At 41.8% G+C, this 22,579-nt stretch overlaps 1 protein-coding gene across 6 annotated transcripts in view; it reads left to right on the top strand.

Moving 5' to 3' along the window:
- Positions 1-18,195, top strand: part of LOC110953848 (protein NLRC3-like) — a 30,127-nt gene extending 11,932 nt beyond the window's left edge. For 3 of the 6 annotated variants that reach the window (XM_051947466.1, XM_051947465.1, XM_051947467.1), the window contains 9 exons: positions 577-687; positions 767-884; positions 984-1,142; positions 4,577-4,696; positions 6,420-6,475; positions 6,628-8,413; positions 13,348-13,524; positions 16,655-16,828; positions 17,236-18,195. In XM_051947466.1, coding sequence (XP_051803426.1) covers positions 841-884; positions 984-1,142; positions 4,577-4,696; positions 6,420-6,475; positions 6,628-8,413; positions 13,348-13,524; positions 16,655-16,828; positions 17,236-17,245 — 2,526 coding nt within the window. In that variant the 5' untranslated portion in view covers positions 577-687; positions 767-840 and the 3' untranslated portion in view covers positions 17,246-18,195. Of the gene's footprint in view, positions 1-576; positions 688-766; positions 885-983; positions 1,143-1,280; positions 1,495-4,576; positions 4,697-6,419; positions 6,476-6,627; positions 8,414-13,347; positions 13,525-16,654; positions 16,829-17,235 lie in introns of those variants that run through there. The other 3 variants (XR_007941465.1, XM_051947468.1, XM_051947469.1) reach the window with 3 other exon arrangements.
- The last annotated feature ends 4,384 nt before the right edge of the window (positions 18,196-22,579 follow it).

Here is a 22,579-nt window from a genome sequence, read left to right as displayed (position 1 = left end):
TGCCAAAATTACAGCACATCTTTTTATGTACTTTGCTCTACAGTTTCAAATTTATTAGGCCACAACACTAAATGCTTATATTAACAATATCTTCCTGTGATGAAAACAGACACAAACAGCTTAAAAATTAATGATAATCCCCAATAATGAGAATAATCTGAATGTTTTTCCACATATAATGTTTGGAGGAGCTGATGTTTGTTGTTTCCAGCTGTTTGGAACTATTGGCTGTGAGTTTGATGAACAGCTGCAGCATCAGACAGCAACAGGAAGCGAGAACGTTGTCACGTTTGTACACAAAAAAACTACAGCACTTGTGTCTTTAAATTGCCAAAGTTCTAAATGATCCCAGAGAGAGTATGGAGAGAGAATAAATCTGGACCAGGATCCGGCAGCAGGTCACACTGTTAGATGTGATGGGCTGATAGAAGTACAGCCGCTGATGGCAGCTTCCTGGCCTCAAACTGCAGAAACACAACATCAGAGCAGATCAGTGGAGGAGCAGCTGATCTTTGTAGAGCACACAGGATGAACAGGAGGATTTGACTGGAGCTGAATGATGTGTTTCTTCTGCAGGTGAAGGTAAACGGTGTGTGTGAGCTAGTGTGATTTCAGCAGCATGGATCAGTGTGAAGATCCTCACAGCTCTCTGTGGGGCAAACAGAAGAACCAGAACAAATCTCAGAGGTAAGACCACATCTCTAAGTGTCCACGAGTCTTCTGCATGTCAGAGCTCAGGACTCATCACTGCGATTATTATTCACAGTAAAGAACCTGGATCTGGATCTGAACCTGGACCTGCACCCAGCTGTGTGTCCTTTAAGAGTGACCGGTCGAAGGATGTTTTTTGTTGAGTTTAAACCAATTCGTTCGTCAAAAAAATGGTGGGTTGACATCAGTTTTAAACTGTCTAAAAGTACACCAAATGTATTTATTGCAGAGAGACTTTTTAAAAATATGTTACACTAATGTTCTTCTATCAGGAGAACATTAATCCATCAGAGACCCAAAAATGGATCTGAACCTGGACTTGGACCTGATCCTGAACCTGAACGTGCACCCAGCTGTGTGTCCTTTAAGAGCAATGACTCGAAGGATCTTTTAATCACTTTTAAAGGAGAACAACCTTCTGCTGCGATAAGGTAATTATTCATATCTAAATGTTGTAGCTGTATAAAATGTAAGTGAGTCAGTTAGATTGTTTTTATGATTGAATCCTCAAACACATGCTGAGTGTCAGCTCAGCTCTGTCACATCCATGGAAGTGTTCCTGTGTGAGGCAGTGTGTGCTGTCAGAGTGGAAAGAATGGATGCTGTGGTTGTGGTGAAGCAGCTGCAGGACAGCAGCTGCTCCAGCAGGTGGCGTTTTTGTGCTTTGGCTCAAACAGTGTAGGCAGGAAGCTGCACTCAGGTTTCAGGTGCTGCTGGACGGAGGAGGGCAAATAGCAAACGGTGAATGCTGCTGTGATGTCCTGGAGAGACAGCTTCATGGAGGTTTGTGGACGCTTGTTAGGGATTGTTGCTTTGACAAAGTGAAGAACATCTACTGTGACCAATGAACTTGAAGCCAGAGGGAAGAACTTTGGACTTTATTTCTTTGTGAACTGGTGTTGTGTTGCAGAGGAGGCCTCAGTTCCAGGCCGTGTGTGCAGCAGCTCAGAGGCTGGAAGTTGAAGCTCAGCTGCTGCACATGTTGGTGTGTTGTGATGCAGAATTAGCAGCTCATCATTAGCTTGTAACAGTAACCTGCTGTTATTTCCAAGATAAGAGTTTAATTCAGTAGCGGATTCTGTGGTCATTAATTCATCCCCAGTGTGGGGGAGTCGGTCCTGGATGATGGTGCTTCATGTCAGCAGCTCTGATCTGATCAGTTTTGGGGCAGTTTATCTGAGTTAGCATTGATAAACTTATTAATTAGTCCTCATTAGGGCTGTATGATTTGTGGTAAATACCTAATTTCACTTTCTTTGGCAGCTATTGTGATTAGATTTGTGATAATGTTTTTAAATCAAACTTCACTTTAATGTTCATTGTGTAATAAATTTGAATTGTGATGAAGCTTCACCACATGAACATCAAACTGTGACTGTCACAGCAGGAGGACAGCAGCAGACATCTGTACAACCACTGACACAGTTTAAACTCTGAGATGTAGTGTGGAACTGAGATCCTAAAATGCAGCATTCATGATTTGCTGATGGCTTTATTTCAAGCCGTGATTTTATTGTGAACTCGATTAATGGTTCAGCTGCAATCGTTGCCCTCAGAGACTTTTCTCTTGTCAAAGTGAAACATGTTGTTTGGAGTGTAGCTCACTCTGATTGGCTCTCTCTCCAGTTACATGTTAATGAGGTCACTGCAGCTTATGGACAGGATGTGATGTCATAACATGCAGTGTGACACATGAAAAGCATTTTCATTATCGATTGATCAGACAGTTAATTTAGTCCATAAATCAATAAGTGTGTGAAACTTCAAAATGTACACACGTGGACAAAATTGTTGGTACCCCTCAGTTAAAGAAGGAAAAACCCACAATTCTCACTGAAATCACTTGAAACTCACAAAAGTAACAATAAATAAAAATTTATTGAAAATTAAATCATCAAAAACAGCCATTACTTTTGAATTGTTGATTAACATAATTATTTAAAAAAACAAACTAATGAAACAGGCCTGGACAAAAATGATGGTACCTCTATAAAAGATTGAAAACTATTTGACCAGAGTGACATGATTAACTCAGGTGTGTCATTTAATTGACATCACAGGTGTTTCCAAACTCATAATCAGTCAGTCTGCCTATTTAAAGGGAGACAAGTAGTCACCCTGCTGTTTGGTGAAAAGGTGTGTACCACACTGAACATGGACAACAGAAAGCGAAGGAGAGAATTGTCCCAGGACATCCGAAAAAAAATGATAGACAAACATCTTAAAGGTAAAGGCTATAAGACCATCTCTAAACAGCTTGAAGTTCCTGTGACAACAGTGGCTCATATTATTCAGAAGTTCAAGACCCACGGGACAGTAGCCAACCTCCCTGGACGTGGCCGCAAGAGGAAAATTGATGACAAATTGAAGAGACGGATCGTTGGAATTGTATCCAAAGAGCCCAGCGCAACCTCCAAAGAAATTAAAGGTGAACTCCAAGGCCAAGGTACATCAGTGTCAGATCGCACCATTCGTCGTTGTTTGAGCCAAAGTGGACTTCATGGGAGACGACCAAGGAGGACACCACTGCTGAAAAAAACTCATAAAAAAGCCAGACTGGAATTTGCAAAAATGCATGTTGACAAGCCACAAAGCTTCTGGGAGAATGTCCTTTGGACAGATGAGACCAAACTGGAGCTTTTTGGTAAGGCACATCAACTCTATGTTCATAGACTCAAAAACCAAGCATACGAAGAAAAGAACACTGTCCCTACGGTGAAACATGGAGGAGGCTCAGTAATGTTTTGGGGCTGCTTTGCTGCATCTGGCACAGGGTGTCTTGACAGTGTGCAAGGTACGATGAAATCTGAAGACTATCAAGGCATTCTGGAGAGAAATGTGCTGCCTAGTGTCAGAAAGCTTGGTCTCAGTCGCAGGTCATGGGTCTTCCAACAGGACAACGATCCAAAACACACAGCCAAAAACACCCAAGAATGGCTGAGAGAAAAGCGTTGGACTATTCTAAAGTGGCCTTCTATGAGCACAGATCTGAATCCCATTGAACATATGTGGAAGGAGCTGAAACATGCCATTTGGAGAAGACACCCATCAAACCTGAGACAACTGGAGCTGTTTGCTCATGAGGAGTGGGCCAAAATACCTGTTGACAGCTGCAGAACGCTCATTGACAAATACAGAAATCGTTTAATTGCAGTGATTGCCTCAAAAGGTTGTGCAACAAAATATTAAGTTATGGGTACCATCATTTTTGTCCAGCCCTATTTCATTAGTTTGTTTTTTTTAAATAATTATGTTAATCAACAATTCAAAAGTGATGGCTGATTTTGATTATTTAATTTTCAATAAATTTTTATTTATTGTTACTTTTGTGAGTTTCAAGTGATTTCAGTGAGAATTGTGGGTTTTTCCTTCTTTAACTGAGGGGTACCAACAATTTTGTCCACGTGTGTAGATGTTCTGTTTGAGCAGAAGTCCAAAAACATCACAATATTCTGTTTCTAATGAAAGACAAGCAGCAAGTTATTGACCATATTTTGCTGTTTGTGTGTTTGCTGTTGTCTTGTAACTTTGTTGGTCCAGACGTGGATCCTCTGAGTGTCTTCAGGTCAGCAGCTCTGCACTTTAACAGTTCCTGTCTGATGGTCAAAAGCAGGTTTTAAGATGAAACTAAGGTGAAAAGGCAGAAACATTTTGCGTGACAGGTGACATTTAATGAGAAAAACAGCTCCAAAGGAAGCAGCAAACATGTCAACTGAAGGCAGGAATGCTGAGGTGACAACATGAAAGACCTTTTCCACAGCAGAACAATCACTGACTGATGCTTCCAACAATTTTACAGTGTTTTATGACATTTCATTCAACTTTTTGTCAGAGTGCAGTGCATCAACTATTTTTTGTTTCTTAGGAGGAAGCTGGAAAAGCACGACTCATCTGAACCAGAACTGGACTCTGTGTCCATGAAGACTGGCTGCATTAGAAAACATCCTTCTAATTTAAGGAAAAGGCACCGCCCTGTGGATCGAAGGTAAGAGTTTTAAACAGATACACAAACAAAAGAATGTGACGGATCATTCATCATCTGTCCAGGTTTAAACATTTACTCACTGACTTTGTCTTCAGCAGCTCTCTGTCTCACACTTGCAGTCAAACACATTTATACTGGGAGCTGCCCAGTACAACCTCACAATGGCTCTGGGTGTCTTGCTCCGACAGCAGGGAGGAATCTGGCTTTATGAAGGAGCTGCTGGGAGCCTTTGGGGCAAAACCAAAGTGAGCTGAAAGCTAAAATCAGCTTCAGACAGAGCTGTTGATTGTCAGTGGAATCAGCAGAACTAGTAAACTTTACTGCTGCAGGGAGTCCTCAGGTTCTCTGTCCACATCCACATGTCTCCTCATGGACCTTCAGCTGGTGTTTGTATAATGCGTTTTATTTTTCACTGTAGCACTGAATCTACTGAAGGTTTTAAAGGACTTGGTGTGTTTTTAGACTCTGGTAATTGTGCCATTTTAATTCTTTTAGGACTCAGAGCAGCTTTTGATGCTGCTGATCATGGATTAAATCATCTGAAGGAAGATGTTGGCATCAGCTTAAGTGTGTTAAATTGATTTGCCTCCTACCTGGCTGACAGGTCCTCTTCAGTCCAGATTGTTAATTACTCATCATCTCCACTGATTACTTGTGGTGTAAAGTTCAATTCCAGGGCCAGTTTTATTCTTCATCTACATGCTCCTCTTGTCCTCTATCTTCCATAAACATAGGATCTCATACACCAATGACACTCAGACATACCTGCCACTAAACCCTGATGACAGCACCTCCATCTCCCAAAGGTGAAGCAGTGGATGGACAAGAACCGTGTCCAGCTGAATACTCTGGCTTTGCCAGCCCACTCTGTAGAGCATACAGGCTGCACCACAAAGTCATTCTCTTATAGAGGAAAACATTCTTGCTTGTTTGTATTTCTTCAAATGAATCACAGTTGTCATTGACTGAAAATCGTGACAGCTGGACTTGTGGTGAAACATTTGCGTGCAGGGAGACGACCAAAGAATAAAGTGGATAAACTCCTGTATAAACTGTCAGAGCTGCTTTACTGCATGATCCAAATAATCAGCAAAACTTGTGTTCCAGTTTCATCTTGAAACTGTTTGCTGCCTGGAAGTTGCTGTTGTTGTTTCCTGTGAGGAAGGAAATGCTAACTCACGGATAGTGGAAGTTGGAGAATGCCAACTTCATGCTGGCCTCATATCAGCTTCATCAGACCAACTGCTAATAACTGCTCCATGACTGAGGCTGCTGGGAGGTTGAACCTTTGCAGTTGGATTAGAGTCCAAAGCTTTGGAACAGCCTTCCTCTTTGAATCTGCTGATGTTTTCAAGAAAAACCTCAAGATGTTCAGGTTTTCACTGGCTTTTGGCTGCTCTCAATGGTCTTAAAATTTCCTGTTTATTTAAAAAATTGATCTTATGCGTTGCCATCCTTTTTGCCTGTAATAGTATTTTATACTGTGTAATTTTGTTTAACTCATTGATTTAACTAGTTTTATATTGTCTATGCATGTATATTGCCATTTATATTTTTAAATTGTCTTTTTGCACATAATTCTTTTCTGTATATCTGTGAAGATGTGCAGCACTTTGGTCAACTCGGGTTGTTTTTAAACTCACTCTATGAATCCATTTGATTTGATGTAATTTGTCTGTGTGGACAGACGTACTGAGATCTAACTGTTGATGTTGATCCACAGAGTGGAGCAGCAGAAGTGGGAGAAGCAGGAGAAGCTGGCTGACTGTCTGCAGACTAGTAAGAGGATTTGTGTAAAGACTGAAGCTGCTGATCAACAGAACATTTACTAAAGTCTCAGAATATATTCACAGAATCAGTCTTTAGGAGGATGAACTGTTGGAATATTTTCTATCATTTATTCATTGATGTCTTGTTGTTTTTTCATTCAGAATTTCCTGTTGCAGTTTGTAGGCGTAAACTTAAATGTGGCCTGAAGAAGAAGTTCCAGAGAGTGTTTGAGGGCATCGTTGAACCAGGACAGCCGACCCTCCTGAATGAGATCTACACAGAGCTGTACATCACAGAGGGAGGGACTGCAGAGGTCAATGATGAACATGAGGTCAGACAGATTGAAGCAGCATCCAGGAAAGCGGACAGAGCAGAAACAAGCATCAGAGCAGAAGACATCTTTAAAGGTTCACCTGGAAGAGATGGACCAATCAGAACAGTGATGACACAGGGAGTGGCTGGCATCGGGAAAACAGTGTTAACACAGAAGTTGACTCTGGACTGGGCTGAAGACAAAAGCAACCAGGACATCCACTTCATGTTTCCATTGACTTTCAGAGAGCTGAATGTGCTGAAAGAGAGAAAGTTCAGCTTGGTGGAACTTGTTCATCACTTCTTCAGTGAAACCAAAGCAGCAGGAATCTGCAGCTTTGAAGACTTCCAGGTTGTGTTGATCTTTGATGGTCTGGATGAGTGTCGCCTTCCTCTGGACTTCCACAACAATCAGGTCCTGACTGATGTTAGAGAGTCCACCTCAGTGGATGTGCTGCTGACAAACCTGATCAGGGGGAATCTGCTTCCATCTGCTCGCCTCTGGATAACCACACGACCTGCAGCAGCCAATCAGATCCCTCCTGACTGTGTGGACATGGTGACAGATGTCAGAGGGTTCACCGACCCACAGAAGGAGGAGTACTTCAGGAAGAGATCCAGAGATGAGCAGCAGGCCAGCAGCATCATCTCCCACATGAAGACATCACGAAGCCTCCACATCATGTGCCACATCCCAGTGTTCTGCTGGATCACTGCTACAGTTCTGGAGGAGCTGCTGAGAACCAGAGAGGGTGGAGATCTGCCTAGAACCATGGCTGAGATGTTCATCCACCACCTGGTGGTTCAGACCAAAGTCAAGTATGATGGAGGAGCTGAGACAGATCCACACTGGAGTCCAGACAGCAGGAGGATGATTGAGTGTCTGGGAAAACTGGCTTTTGAGCAGCTGCAGAAAGGAAACCTGATCTTCTATGAATCTGACCTGACAGAGTGTGGCATCGATATGGAATCAGCCTCAGTGTACCCAGGAGTGTTGACACAGATCTTTAAAGAGGAGAGAGGACTGTACCAGGACAAGGTGTTCTGCTTCGTCCATCTGAGCGTTCAGGAGTTTCTGGCTGCAGTCTACATGTTCCACTGTTACACCAACAAGAAGGAGAAGGTTCTGGAGGACTTCCTGGGAAAAGACTGGAAATACTATCACAATGACACTCTGGATGTGTTCATGTACAGAGTCATGCAGAAATCCCTCAGAAGTAAAAATGGTCACCTGGACCTGTTTGTTCGCTTCCTTCATGGCCTCTGTCTGGAGTCCAACCAGAGACTCTTAGGAGGTCTGCTGGGTCGGACAGAGAACCGTCCAGAAATGATCAAGAGAGTCATCAGCAACCTGAAGAAGATGAACAGTGATGAAATATCTCCAGACAGAAGTATCAACATCTTCCACTGTCTGATGGAGATGAAGGATCTCTCAATTCATCAGGAGATCCAAGAGTTCCTGCGCTCAGAGAACAGATCAGAGAAGAAACTCTCTGAGATCCAGTGCTCAGCTCTGGCCTACATGCTGCAGATGTCAGAGGAGGTTCTGGATGAGCTGGACCTGAATAAATACAGAACGTCAGAGGAAGGAAAACTGAGACTGATTCCAGCTGTGAGGAACTGCAGAACGTTTCGGTGAGTCCAGATGTGATGAACATGATCAGTCAGAGTAGATCAGTAGTTCAGTTCTTCAGATGTTCTCACTAGAACATCTCATTATTCTCAGTGTTCCACTTGCCTATTTCAAACTTTACATGTCAGCTGAGTTTAGTCTCAGATGTTCAAACGCTCTGAAAATGTAGATTTTTCAGTTGGTTTCATTTAAACCTGTTAAATTAATGACAGTTTTTTTATTTCATTTCATCCTGATAATTGGTCCCTCTGACAGTTTTTCCTTCTGAGGTTCTTCCTTTGGCTGATGGAGGAAACATGCAGATCTACTGAAACACCTGAAGAACTGTAGAGGTTCTTGTCCAGGGTTTTTGACAGCATCAGTTCTTATTATGTGAAGAGCTTCAGGAGGCAATCTTAGATAATCAGACATTCGACTTTTACGTGATTTTTTAAAATCTTTTCTTTAGAGTTGAATATAAGATCTGAATCATTCCTGATGTCTGTGAAGGTTCTCAGTTGTCCAGGTCATCTTAAAGCTGCTGTCCGGAGTTTCCGTTTGTTTTCAATTTATGTATCATTGTTTAACAAAGCTTAAATGTGTTTGTCTAGTTCGATACTATAATATAAAGTTAGTATAACGCGATATGAAAATTTATTCCTGAGCTCCGCCTTCCTCTCATAGACCCCCATGTTATTCCAAAAAGCGCCGGTCGCTGCCGACCAATCAAGTTCGAGCTTCAGCTTTGTCATGCTGTCAATCAACGGTTACGCGCACAGCAAGCAAGCCCATGCAGAGGTGGGCGAGCTACGCACTACGCAACCGCGCACACATTTGTTTTGCTTGTGGAGGAGAGAGCATCAGGGCTCAGCAACTTCCAGAAAAGTTACCAATCCCACGGCTTGTCAGGCCAAGAGACTGCAGGACGTTTTTTGGCTCGGGGTGCTCGCGTCACTCCCCGACCACGGCCTCCATAGCCCGCCTGACGGCTTCGTTTAGATGCCCGACCTCTGGAGGAAGATGTTGGGGCGTCTGGGACATACTCTTCGTCAGAGGAGTCATGAAATTCTGAACTCTTGATAGAAATAAATAAACAATGTAACACATATACATGCGTAAATGCACTAAGTTTGATAAACAACGTCATCCAGAGGGATACACGAGTGTAATCACATATTGAAACTTTACTCGTTCGTCCTAGCAGATTCATGTTATTTTGGTATTAGGACAAGTTAGACTCAATACAGCATTCTAACGTAATTCCTTTATTATTTACTAAATGTACTAAATGTAGAAGAGGGGAAAACAGCAAAACAGGCGAGATGCTGCAGCACTCCGGGCACCCCTCCCATGTACTGCGCGCGTGCACAAATAAAGGGGCGAAATCAGAGGGAGGGAGGGACCAACAGTGTTTTGGGATACGCTGCGATTCAAACTCCGGACAGCAGCTTTAAGGTGAAGGGTTTAGTTCAGGCAACTGGACTTCTTCTTGTGATCTTGAAGACATTTCGGCTCTCATCCGAGTGACTTCTTCAGTTCTAAAAACTAGTTTGGAGAGTCCCAGGTATTTAACCACTAGAGGTGAAGGTGGGGCTAAGGCTGATGGTATCTATTGAAAGACTAAAGAAATCTTTCAACAACAGGTGTTGAATCCCAATGAGGTATTAATATGCTAATAGAGGGGGGCCTGATGAGAGTCGTTGATTTAATGGCCCACTGAGTAGCCCCTTACCTATGACTCATCATCATGTGAGTCGTTGGGCTCACCTGAGGAAAGGTGTGAAGAGTGGTTAAATCTTCTGGGAAGAGTTCTTAAGGCAGCTTTGTATGTGGCTGAGAGGTGGTCTCTGAGGCCTCCCCCTCTGTTCAGAGTGGGTTGCTCAAGATGAAATGGCCTATTTCACTCCTCTCTCAAACTATCTGTCCTCTCTGTCTAGAATATGTACACACGTGGACAAAATTGTTGGTACCCCTCAGTTAAAGAAGGAAAAACCCACAATTCTCACTGAAATCACTTGAAACTCACAAAAGTAACAATAAATAAAAATTTATTGAAAATTAAATAATCAAAATCAGCCATCACTTTTGAATTGTTGATTAACATAATTATTTAAAAAAACAAACTAATGAAATAGGGCTGGACAAAAATGATGGTACCCATAACTTAATATTTTGTTGCACAACCTTTTGAGGCAATCACTGCAATTAAACGATTTCTGTATTTGTCAATGAGCGTTCTGCAGCTGTCAACAGGTATTTTGGCCCACTCCTCATGAGCAAACAGCTCCAGTTGTCTCAGGTTTGATGGGTGTCTTCTCCAAATGGCATGTTTCAGCTCCTTCCACATATGTTCAATGGGATTCAGATCTGGGCTCATAGAAGGCCACTTTAGAATAGTCCAACGCTTTTCTCTCAGCCATTCTTGGGTGTTTTTGGCTGTGTGTTTTGGATCGTTGTCCTGTTGGAAGACCCATGACCTGCGACTGAGACCAAGCTTTCTGACACTAGGCAGCACATTTCTCTCCAGAATGCCTTGATAGTCTTCAGATTTCATCGTACCTTGCACACTTTCAAGACACCCTGTGCCAGATGCAGCAAAGCAGCCCCAAAACATTACTGAGCCTCCTCCATGTTTCACCGTAGGGACAGTGTTCTTTTCTTCGTATGCTTGGTTTTTGAGTCTATGAACATAGAGTTGATGTGCCTTACCAAAAAGCTCCAGTTTGGTCTCATCTGTCCAAAGGACATTCTCCCAGAAGCTTTGTGGCTTGTCAACATGCATTTTTGCAAATTCCAGTCTGGCTTTTTTATGAGTTTTTTTCAGCAGTGGTGTCCTCCTTGGTCGTCTCCCATGAAGTCCACTTAGGTTCAAACAACGACGAATGGTGCGATCTGACACTGATGTACCTTGGCCTTGGAGTTCACCTTTAATTTCTTTGGAGGTTGCTCTGGGCTCTTTGGATACAATTCCAACGATCCGTCTCTTCAATTTGTCATCAATTTTCCTCTTGCGGTCACGTCCAGGGAGGTTGGCTACTGTCCCGTGGGTCTTGTACTTCTGAATAATATGAGCCACTGTTGTCACAGGAACTTCAAGCTGTTTAGAGATGGTCTTATAGCCTTTACCTTTAAGATGTTTGTCTATCATTTTTTTCCGGATGTCCTGGGACAATTCTCTCCTTCGCTTTCTGTTGTCCATGTTCAGTGTGGTACACACCTTTTCACCAAACAGCAGGGTGACTACTTGTCTCCCTTTAAATAGGCAGACTGACTGATTATGAGTTTGGAAACACCTGTGATGTCAATTAAATGACACACCTGAGTTAATCATGTCACTCTGGTCAAATAGTTTTCAATCTTTTATAGAGGTACCATCATTTTTGTCCAGGCCTGTTTCATTAGTTTGTTTTTTTAAATAATTATGTTAATCAACAATTCAAAAGTAATGGCTGTTTTTGATTATTTAATTTTCAATAATTTTTATTTATTGTTACTTTTGTGAGTTTCAAGTGATTTCAGTGAGAATTGTGGGTTTTTCCTTCTTTAACTGAGGGGTACCAACAATTTTGTCCACGTGTGTACATCTGAGTCCTGGAAGGAATGGCCTTTCTCCTGTAAATGTAAATGGACAGCTGGATCTTGTCCTGTCTTCTGTGTTGGGCCATGCGTCTGTCTAGAGGCTGCTTGGTCTCACCAATGTAAAGATCTGGGCAGTCCTCACTGAACTGGACTGCGTGAAGTACATTGTTGAGTTTGTGTCTTGGTGTTTTGACCTTTGGTTGAACCAGTCTTTGAATGTATTTCAGGTCTGAAATGAACCGGGATGTCGTGTTTGGAAAAACTCTCCTCAGTTTTTCGGAAAGTCCTCTAACATAAGGGACAACAATGTTCTTTCTTTTGTTGTCTGGGTCTTCCCTTGTGGCAGTTGGCTCCCTATCTTTCCTTCTCATGGTGGACTTTAGGAAGGCCCAGTTAGGATAGCCACAGATTTTTAGGAAGGTTCTTACGTGTTGGTGTTCTTTCTCCTTTCCTTCTGTCCTTGAGGGGATGGTTCTTGCTCTGTTTTGCAGAGTTCTGATGACTCCTAACTTGTGAGTTAGGAGTCCACTAAAGTCCACCATGAGAAGGAAAGATGATGTCTGGGAGAATTGATTTAATTGAATTATTGTTGTTACTATTTTGAATTGGTTTTAAATTAATTTATTTCTAGTAATTTCTGATGTCTTTCCTGAATTGCTTTGTATTTTTTCTTAATCATTAATCAGTTTATTTTAAAAGGGACCATGTACAATATTAAACATAAATGTTGCCAATTGATACATCAGATTTGGCTTTAAGCTAATTTCCATCTGCAGTGCCTTGGCAAATCACAATGAAAACATCACAATATGAAAATGTTACAAAAATGCTGGACTATAAAATACATGACACAGTGAAACAAAACATTACACACCCACACACTCTTAAAAGCACACACTCACACACAAATGCAAATTAAAAGACATTAGTGGTTGCAATTCTGAGTGTCTTTAAGCAGGTTTTTCAGTTTGTTTAAAAACTGCCGATAGAAACACACTTCTTAATGTCATCAGGCAGGCGTTCCACTGAGTCGTAGCTTTACAGAAAAAGCTGACCGCCCAAAGCGGGTGCATTGAAAAGGTATTGAACAGTCACTGATGGAAGATATCCTTGTGGATTTTATGGATTGTGCTGAGCGATACTGAATGAACTGCTGCAGTGGAGGAGGGACCAAACCATTTCAAAATTTAAAAACAAGACGCATTTTCAAAAAAAACCTGTAAATGTCGTGTGTACATTTTGACAGAAAATGTTCGACACTAAATGTCCAACAAGACATTTAGTTCATTCCTTCATGCATATGGTATCAAATGCATGAAGGAAATATAAAGTGTCCGTTTTCATAACAACATGTTTTGTCATTTATGTCTCATTACAGACTTTCTAACTGTAAACTCTCAGAGAGTCACTGTGAAGTCGTGGCCTCAGCTCTGAAGTCCAACCACTCCCATCTGATAGAACTGGACCTGAGTCAGAACTACGACCTGCCGGATTCAGGAGTGAAGCATCTTTGTGAAGGACTGCAGAGTCCAAACTGTAAGCTGGAGACTCTCGGGTCAGTTCACTGTTGATGGTTTATCAATATATTCAAGTCAAATCCTTCACTGAAGTCTGCTGTTAATAGATTTAGGTGATTTTCCTGAAAACAGTGTGAGGATGTTTGAGATTGTTGGAGTGTGAATAAATTCTCCGATCAGCTGACTGCAGAGTTCCCAGATGGAGGACAGAATCCACATTCCTGCTGTGTGTCTGAATGTAAAGCTGATGTGAAAGTGATGTGAGGCTTCAGCAGTGTGACTTCCACAGATCCAGTCAGTATGTTTGTGTTTCCACTAGGCTTGTCACGATACCAGAAATTTAGTAGTCGATACCAGTACCACTTAAATTCTACGATACTCGATACCACTCGATACCACGGTAAAAATAATAAAATCCCCTGTGTCGACTCTCTCCTTTCTGTCCTTCTCTTTTCTCTTCCTTCATGATTTTACAAGCCGCACAGCAGCGGAGGTAGCAGGCGGGTTGTGCCACAGAAATGACCGTCCGTGTCAAACACCCTGAGCTGTATAGTAGTCCATATATATATTTTAGATATATTTATATATTAAACGAGGCTTCGAGGCACACAATTTGCCCCGAGGATATTTTGTAATCGAATTATTCGGATTATCCGAGGAATCTTTTCAGCCCTAAACGTCACAAAACTATTATGCAGGACAAACAAGGCTGGACACACTTGTTAGTTTGCCATGCAGCTCATTTACTATGGGCTGGGCTCATCTAATCATTGTAACGTAATTAGATATGAGCAACAATAACACGTGAATTCAAATGCACTCACTTTGAATTCTGTGTAAAAGTCTGGATGCTTGTCTTTTAAATGTTTCGCCAAGTTGGACGTGTTGCTCCCCTTCGCCGTGCTACGGTGACGACATTTTTTGCAGACGGTTTTTTCAGGATCAATAACCAAGGTTGATGCTACGGGTACGGACCCGTACCCGTAGCATCTGTACTAGAGGTACGGACGTGTTAAGGTCACTGAAGAGCTGGCGATGGTTAACTATTTGCTGCACATTACAGGCAGTTTATATGAATGACTTTGACGGGCGAAAATTGTATAATTTAACCAAAAATACACCGTCTCCTCTCACACTTCAGACATTGCAGTTTTTACGCTTTTAGACGCCGTGTCTAAATTGTTTGAAGTCCAGTTCCTATTAAGTAGTTTACCGCGTTCAGTGGTGGAAGCGGCTGACGAACTCCATTGCAAATGTTCCCATTTAATTTCGGACGCTAATTTACAAGATAAAATTAAGGATGTCGAATATGAAACAAACACTCGTGAATGGTGAGGAGCAGCTCTTTAATTCGGCATGAATTAAAAAAACCCACAAACTCGATTTACGGTGATATTGTGAGATTTGTTTGTGGTGATGTAACTTAGCTATTCAACAGAGTCCGCTAACATTAAAGTGACTGACATGCAGTGTCTGTGTTGACAGACGTAGAAAATACGTCAGGGTTTTGTTTAGGTTGTTAATATGTAATAGTCTGTCGCTACTTTTGAAGGTAAAAAAATACTTGTAGTTTGCTGGCTGTTAGTTCCGCCATTTGTTTTGTTCGGCACGCAGATTCACCTCGAATCACGGAAGCGCCTTCATCACTCGGATTACCAAACCGGCTCATTAATATTTATGTACGTCCGATTACCAGCCAATCACAAAGCGCGTTCATCAGCCGGCTCATTAATATTCATGTACGTCTCATTAATATTTATAGTCAGGGAAAGTGCCGTATCCGTAGGCCACAGGCTACGGGTACGGGTCCGTATCTGTAGACACTACCAATAACCAATCCGTCCTCGTCAGCCTCAAATCCAAAATACTTCCAGATGCGACTTCTGGCGTTTTTTTTTTTCAACTAATTGAGGGGCAGCTTCAGCGAAGGAGTTTAAGTATCTTGGGATCTTGTTCACGAGTGATGGGAAAATGGAGCAAGAGATGGGCAGGCGGATTGGTGCGGCGTCAGCAGTAATGCGGGCGTTGTACCGAACTGTCGTGGTGAAGAGGGAGCTGAGCCGTAAGGCGAAGCTCTCGATTTACCAGTCCATCTACGTTCCAACCCTCACCTATGGTCATGAGCTTTGGGTAGTGACCGAAAGAACAAGATCGCGGATACAAGCGGCCGAAATGAGCTTCTTCCGTAGAGTGGCTGGACTCAGCCTTAGAGATAGGGTGAGGAGCTCAGACATCCGGAGGAAGCTCGGAGTAGAGCCGCTGCTCCTTCGCATCGAAAGGAGCCAGTTGAGGTGGTTTGGCCATCTGATTCGGATGCCTCCAGGGAGACTTCCTCTGGAGGTTTTCCGGGCACGTCTGTCTGGGAGGACACCCCGGTTGCCAGATAATCGCTCATTTACAGCCAAAAAAACAATGCTAAAGAAGCGGCCAGATCTGGCCCCTCGGTACCTACAGTACTTTGGGTAGTCTAGAAAAGTCAGTACCGTCACATTTTCTGAATCTTAGTACCGACTTGGTACCGAAGTATCGGTTCTCGTGACAAGCCTAGTTTCCACAGTGTTTGTGCTGAGCTGCAGTGGAGCCTCAGGAAGTCAAAGAGGAGTTTAGTTGTCAACAGTGTGGAATTTGATTAGTGTGAGTCAGAAGCTGAAGCTTGAGGTTAGTGTGAGCTGAGCTGATGAAGTGATTCCTTCCAGTGGAGTTGTGTTAGGAAGAGAGCAGTGGACAGTCAGGTGGACAGCAGGAATCAGAATCAATCTGTAATGTACAGATGACATGTGACTGTTGTTGAAGACACACTGTAGGATGTGAAGGAGACAAAGCTAGCAAGCTGATTTCCACAGAAGAAGAAGAAAGTGATGGAAGTGATGGAAAGTGAAAGACTGAAGAGATTTGATGTTGATCCTGTAATGAGAGAGTGGACTGAGGTCAGCAGATGTTACTAATGTGTGGACATGAATAGGTGGATGAATGTTGTGCTGACATGTGGGTGATGTGTGTAGAAGGCTGACATGATGATCCACAATAAGAGAAGGACAAAGTCACAGTGCTGCTTTTAGAGAAAAGCTGATTGATGAGGACAAAGTAATGTTGATCTGCACATTCAGAACCTGAACACATCTGATGGATCATCAATGATTTTATACTCATCTTTTGTTCTTTATTCAGATTGTGGGGCTGCAGATTGTCAGAGATCAGCTGTGATTCTCTGGTCTCAGCTCTGAAGTCCAACCCCTCCCATCTGGAACATCTGGACCTGAGCTGGAACAATGTGCAGGATTCATCAGTGAAACATCTGGTAGATCTTGTGGAGAGTCCAGACTGCAGCCTGAAGACTCTGAGGTCAGTAGAAGGTTCCATCAGTCTCTGCTGCTTCCAGCAGTTTTCTACTAAACACAGTCGGTATCAAAGCAAAGATCCAGTGTTTCCTGTAAACCTGCAGCTTCTCAGTGAAGCTGTGAGAGCAGAATGGAGACCGAAACACAGAGACAGCAGTCAGCCAATCAGAGGAGCCATAAGCTTGTTGTCATGGTGTGTTTGAGTGGATGTGAAGCCGACTGTTGTTGTTGTGTTGATGTGTTGAGGAAATAAAGCTGATTCCAGCTGACAGCCCTCCAGATGTAGTGATGAAGCTTGATGACTGTCAGCAGTTTGTTTCCACTGTGGACTGCAGTGAAATGTGCAGAGAAACACACCTGATACTGATCAAACTCATTGACCACCTCTCATCTTTCTTCTTCTCACTGCAGCTGGAAGTGATGCTGATCAGGACGGTGTTTGTGCTGAGAGGATGAAGTGTGTCCTGATGATCCAGAGGTTGAAGCAGCAGCAGCAGCTGGTGTGTAGAGACTCTGACTGGACCATGTTACTGGGAGGTGGACTGGGAACCAGTATGAAGTCTGTTGTTCCTGTATAGTTTAGTTGTGCAGCTCCACACTGTGAATGATGGAGAACTGCAGTTAATGCTGACTTGATCCGTTGGAGGTTGATGTCAGGTTGCAGAATGTGCAGGAAGTTTTCCACTCTGACTGATATCTGCCCACTTGGAGCCTCAATTCCAGGTTTTCAGCCTTTGGTCTGTTTGTGGGAATGTTCCAGCGTTGTCTTTTAGTTTTGTCCTCACATGAGCATGACGTCATGGTTGGTAAGGATTCAGTCTAACCTTTATTAACACAGAATTCTGAAATGCATCCTGACTCAGCTTGTAAATACCACTATGGGCCTTTAAGTACTTTTTCCAACACATATTAGTTTTTTGATGATTGTCGGTCAGTTTTCTGCTGACGTGTGGTTGATCAGCACAGTTTCTGCTGTCTGACAGAAACTGTATTTGTCCAACTGGTCAGTTTGTCTGTCAGGATGGAATTATGAATCCAGACCTCCATCGTGAGCTTTATGTTCAGATCTACTGTTTGTTTGAGATGAAATGTCCTGAAAATTCCACAGCAGGTGTTCTCCTGTTTGTAGCTTTAGTTGTGGGCAGTGAGTGTAGGTGAGTCCAAGCAGGGTTTTCATTTGGACTTTTGTCTGCTCAACATAGGAGGGTTAAGTTTGGTTCTAACTTGTAGTCAGAAATCTTCTTGTTGCTTCTCTTCGTTTCTTTTCAGTAGGATCTGTCGCCCTCCGTTTGCTCCTTTTTCTGTCTCCTGTGTTGTTTGATTTGTGTGAACTCAACAACTTCCTTCAATAAATCAGTCAGCTTTGGTTCAGCTGCGACCATCTGAGTGTTTTATTTCTTCCTTCTCTTTTCCACACTCAGCTGGTTCAGAACAAATCTAGAAGAGGATTCCTAGCGACTCTCCTGGAATTTCAGAGTTCAAATGTGACTTTCACACAAACATGTCATGTATGTTCCAGCGTTTAGTTTGTTTTCCATCAGAGAGATCAGTGAGCTTTGTTTGAAGGAGGAACAAAGTGACAAGAAGAGAAATGTAAAGATTGACAGTGAAACAAACAGTGTTGAAGCTCCTCCATGTTCACACTCAAGTGTCCAGAATCAATAACATTCCTTCGAGAAAAATCCCATCGTCCCATCAGAGTGTCCACCAGGAGGCAGCAGAGGACAGTGTGTCTCTCAGGTGAGTCAGCTGCTGGAACATAAACATCTGTAGACCACAGATCTGAAAACATCAGATCAGTCCACTTCTGAGAGTTCTGAATATTTTTCCAAAATGAGAGCGGAGCTGCTGTTCAGTCTCCGTTTAGTTTTTACGCTGCAGGTGGAAGCTGAACCATCAGATGTATCAGAGAACAGCAGTGAAGAAGCTGTTTGTCTCATCAGGCAGCAGGTTGATGAATCTCTGCAGCTGGTCGACGTCTGACTCAACAAAGACTCAACAAGCTGCTGAGTTTCAGAACAAAATGAATCCTGACATGGAAACACCCTCAGTGACTGAAAAACTTGCAGGCAGTTGAAACAGGAGATGCTGCAGGTGAGTCCAAAGTGAAGGTTATGTTTGATAAAAGCTGCTGTGATTCCCCTCATGTCTCTGTGCTCCACATTATTACCAGGGCAGTTCGTTTTCCTGGTTTATTCAACATCAAAAAAACCAATCCAGACAACAAAGAGGAAGAGAATGATAAAAGGCTCAAACCAACCACAAATAGCGCAAATTACAACAAAGGACACAAAATCACACAAAATGAGTGGAAAGAGTCCCAGAATGACAGCAAATTTTTAACAAAACTGCTTCTCCAATTCTCTTTTTTATTTGGTTCTCTCATCTAAGAGGCACTTTTATTTTTGTAATCAGAATATTGTGTCCTGTGCATGATGTAATGTGCAATGATTAAAAAAATAAAAATCCTCCTGGTTTGCCGAGTCATGACTGAGCATTAATTTTGCTCATTCTAACAGCAGGGGGCGCCAGAGATCCACAACACTTCCTCCTCTTGTCTCATTGACAAAACAAGAGCTCAGAAAAATTTCATCCAACACAATGTGCAAACAGAAAACACACTTCAGAAGAAATATTTACAGCTGGTACATGAACATTAGCAGTGTTTCACTGTTCATCCTTAATGCTTCTAATTTCATATTTATTAATTAAAAACAGACATTCAAGGTCTTCTTTCTGTGAAACCAGTGAATTCCTCAGTTGATAAATTCATAAAGCGACAGAATAGAAACGCTGAGAGGGAGTCGCTCTGGGATTTGTGTTTGGCGGGTCGTCTGACCGACAGCTAAAGGTTAAATACGTTAATTAGGTTTGGTATTAGACATCAGCCGCAGAACAGAGCAGGAGGTCGGATTCATTAACTCAGACTGTTGAACACGTGTGTGAGTTTGTGCACGTGTGTGAAAGAAATTATTTATCTCCAACTCTGCCTGCCGTCTGTCTCTATAATTAGGTTTTTATATTGCATTCTGATTAGCATAGCAGAGAGTTAGCGTTAGCATGAGACTGTTTACATTTACACCCAATGAAACGTGTGAATCTTTTGTAATTTTTATTATATAAAAAAATTAATTAAAAGGGGTTATGAGTTAAGGTACACAAAGCAGACATTCTCAAAAGACAAAAATCAACAGTTTAACCTCAAAATTGAACTAACAACAGACAAAACAATTTAAAAAGCTTCATTCTATTATGACTGCACTCAATGCAGAAATCAAGAATTAAACCATATGAGACTAACACTGAAACATCTCCTACACAGCAGCTACAAAAATTAAAATAGTTCATATTACAGTTTAAAATACGTCATCCATCACTGCCACATATGAATCCGAGCAGGCTGCATTTACTGCACTTAGACATGTTTACATCCATAGACTGTACACAAGAAATGAGATTAGAATTCACTGCATCTTTTAATAGATTTCTAAATCTTTTCCAGCTCCGAAATCACAGTCTGCGGCCATTTATACATATATTCCCTTTTCACCATTTTGGTGGTGAAACATTTGCACTTTAAGAAATGAAAAAAATATATTTTCTTGCTTTGATGTTTCTATAATAACTAGAATTATTGTCAAGGTGCTGTTTACAACCAATTTCTGTCCACTTTAATGAAGAATTTTGAGAACTTTGAATGAAATTCCTTGTACAGGAGGTCCTCAGTTTATGACGTCCTCAACTTAAGTCATTTTGCCGTTAAGTCAGAACTGATTACGGGCGGTCCTCGGTTTAACATACAACGTTTCATTGTTATGTTGGAGCTGGTTCAGTGGAACTAGTTGGTGAGCGGAGTAGATGAATACTGTACATACAGCAGTCATGTGGCGCTATAAGGCGGCTTTGTTTACATTTGCTAACTTCATTATGGCTCCCAAGCGTAAGTCAGACTTACAGTTTACATTTTCGCTGGTATTTTCCTTCTGAGTTGTGTTTCAGTGTGAGCTAATGACTGTTTTCATTACTGTAGTTATACAAATATGTAAACTGATCCATATCGTGATGCACATAACGACTTTGTTTACATTTTCACCAGAAATCTGACTTACGGAGAAAATTGACTTAACTCACACTTTAGCAACAGAACTTCGTTTGGCCATTAAAGCTGATTCTGGTAAGGACAAAGTTGTAGCCATGACAATATGTGAAGTTAAATAATTCTATATTTTCCTCACGGGCTGCAAAGTGGGTTGGTGGTTAGCATTGTCGCCTTGCAGATAGAAGGTCCCCCGGTTCACCTCCTGGCCTTCCTGGGATTTTCCTGCATGGAGTTTGCATGTTCTCCCTGTACATGCGTGGGTTTTCTCCAGGCTCTCCAGCTTCCTCCCACAGTCCTAAAACATGCTGAGGTTAATTGGTGATTTTAATTTTCCGTAGGTGTGAATGTGAGTGTGATTGTTTGTCTCGATGTGCAGCCCTGTGATAGAATGTTACCTGTCCAGGTGTCCCCTGTCTTCACCCTAAGTCAGCTGGGATAGGCTCCAGCCCCCCCATGACCGTAATGAGGATTAAGTGATGTATAGATACGTAGTGGATGAATGGATTTTTATAACGGTTAAATATGGAAGTCGCTGCAAATTCTGAAATCTAAATGTTTCACACAGAAGATTTCAGTCAAGTTTTAAGGTGGAAATCAAGATCATTGTCACCAATTCAGTATCCAGTTACGATTTTTTTAAAAATTTTGATTAAAATCATGTTTTCTGAGGTCACATTAACCATTGATCTCTGAATATGAAAGTCTAGTCAGCTTATTTTTTTAGTCTTTTAATCTTTAAGTGCCTGACGTCTCAGTAATTGGTGTGTTTATTTACAGAACTATTCTGGGTATTGTTCCTTCCTGTTTGTCTTGTCTCTTAACAAGGAAACATGGAAGTCACAATCTCCAATCTATGGATACTATGCAGTTTGTGATCCCCAAAGTAAGATCTGAGCTGGGCAAGAAAGCATTTAGGTTCTGTGCACCTGATGCTTGGAATAAATTACAATCTGAACTTAAACTTCAAGCCCTTTTGACACTGAATGAGTTTAAAGTTCTGGTGAAATCCTTACAGTCTACCTGGTCTGTGTGCAAATGTTAAGTGTGAGCAAGTTGTTAATATTATTTGTTGTTTACTGTTTTTAATGTGACTATGCTGCTGCCGTCTTGGCCAGCTCTCCCTTGTAAATGAGATCTCTGATCTCAGTGGCACTAACCTGGTTAAATAAATGCTAAATAAAATAAATTAGTTCCTAGTTGATCTTTGTGTCAAATAGCGAGAGAAATTTCATCAAGACATTCTTCAGATATCTGCTTTTCCATAATGGGGCAGACAACTTAGAATTCAAGTCTTGTTGCTGAGAAGAATTTTGGATTTAATGGGTTTTTCTCTGCATAGTTTTGTAAACTTTTCACCTAACTATACTTATTTAGTCCTATTGCTGCTATAGAAACAGCTGGTGTGGAAACATAAAAACATACATTTTCCTTCACTGACATCTTTCACTTTTGATTTTCCAATGTGTAATTTCATATTGTCTACTTTGGTGATAATTTTTGTGTTTTTCCTTGTATGATTTGTTGCAGATTAACTACTTCATTACAGCAGAAAGTCTTAACAGAAACACCTTTTATCTTTCACTTGAGAGAAGGTAAATAAAAACACCAGCAGTAAAAGTAGTCGTGACTTCACGTGGATGCCTGCTGAAGCGTTAC

The sequence above is a fragment of the Acanthochromis polyacanthus genome, chromosome 4 (genome assembly GCF_021347895.1).
Source record: "Acanthochromis polyacanthus isolate Apoly-LR-REF ecotype Palm Island chromosome 4, KAUST_Apoly_ChrSc, whole genome shotgun sequence".
Taxonomy (NCBI): Eukaryota; Metazoa; Chordata; class Actinopteri; family Pomacentridae; genus Acanthochromis; species Acanthochromis polyacanthus.
Note: the sequence above shows the minus strand (reverse complement) of the source record. Positions and strands in the feature narration are given on the sequence as shown.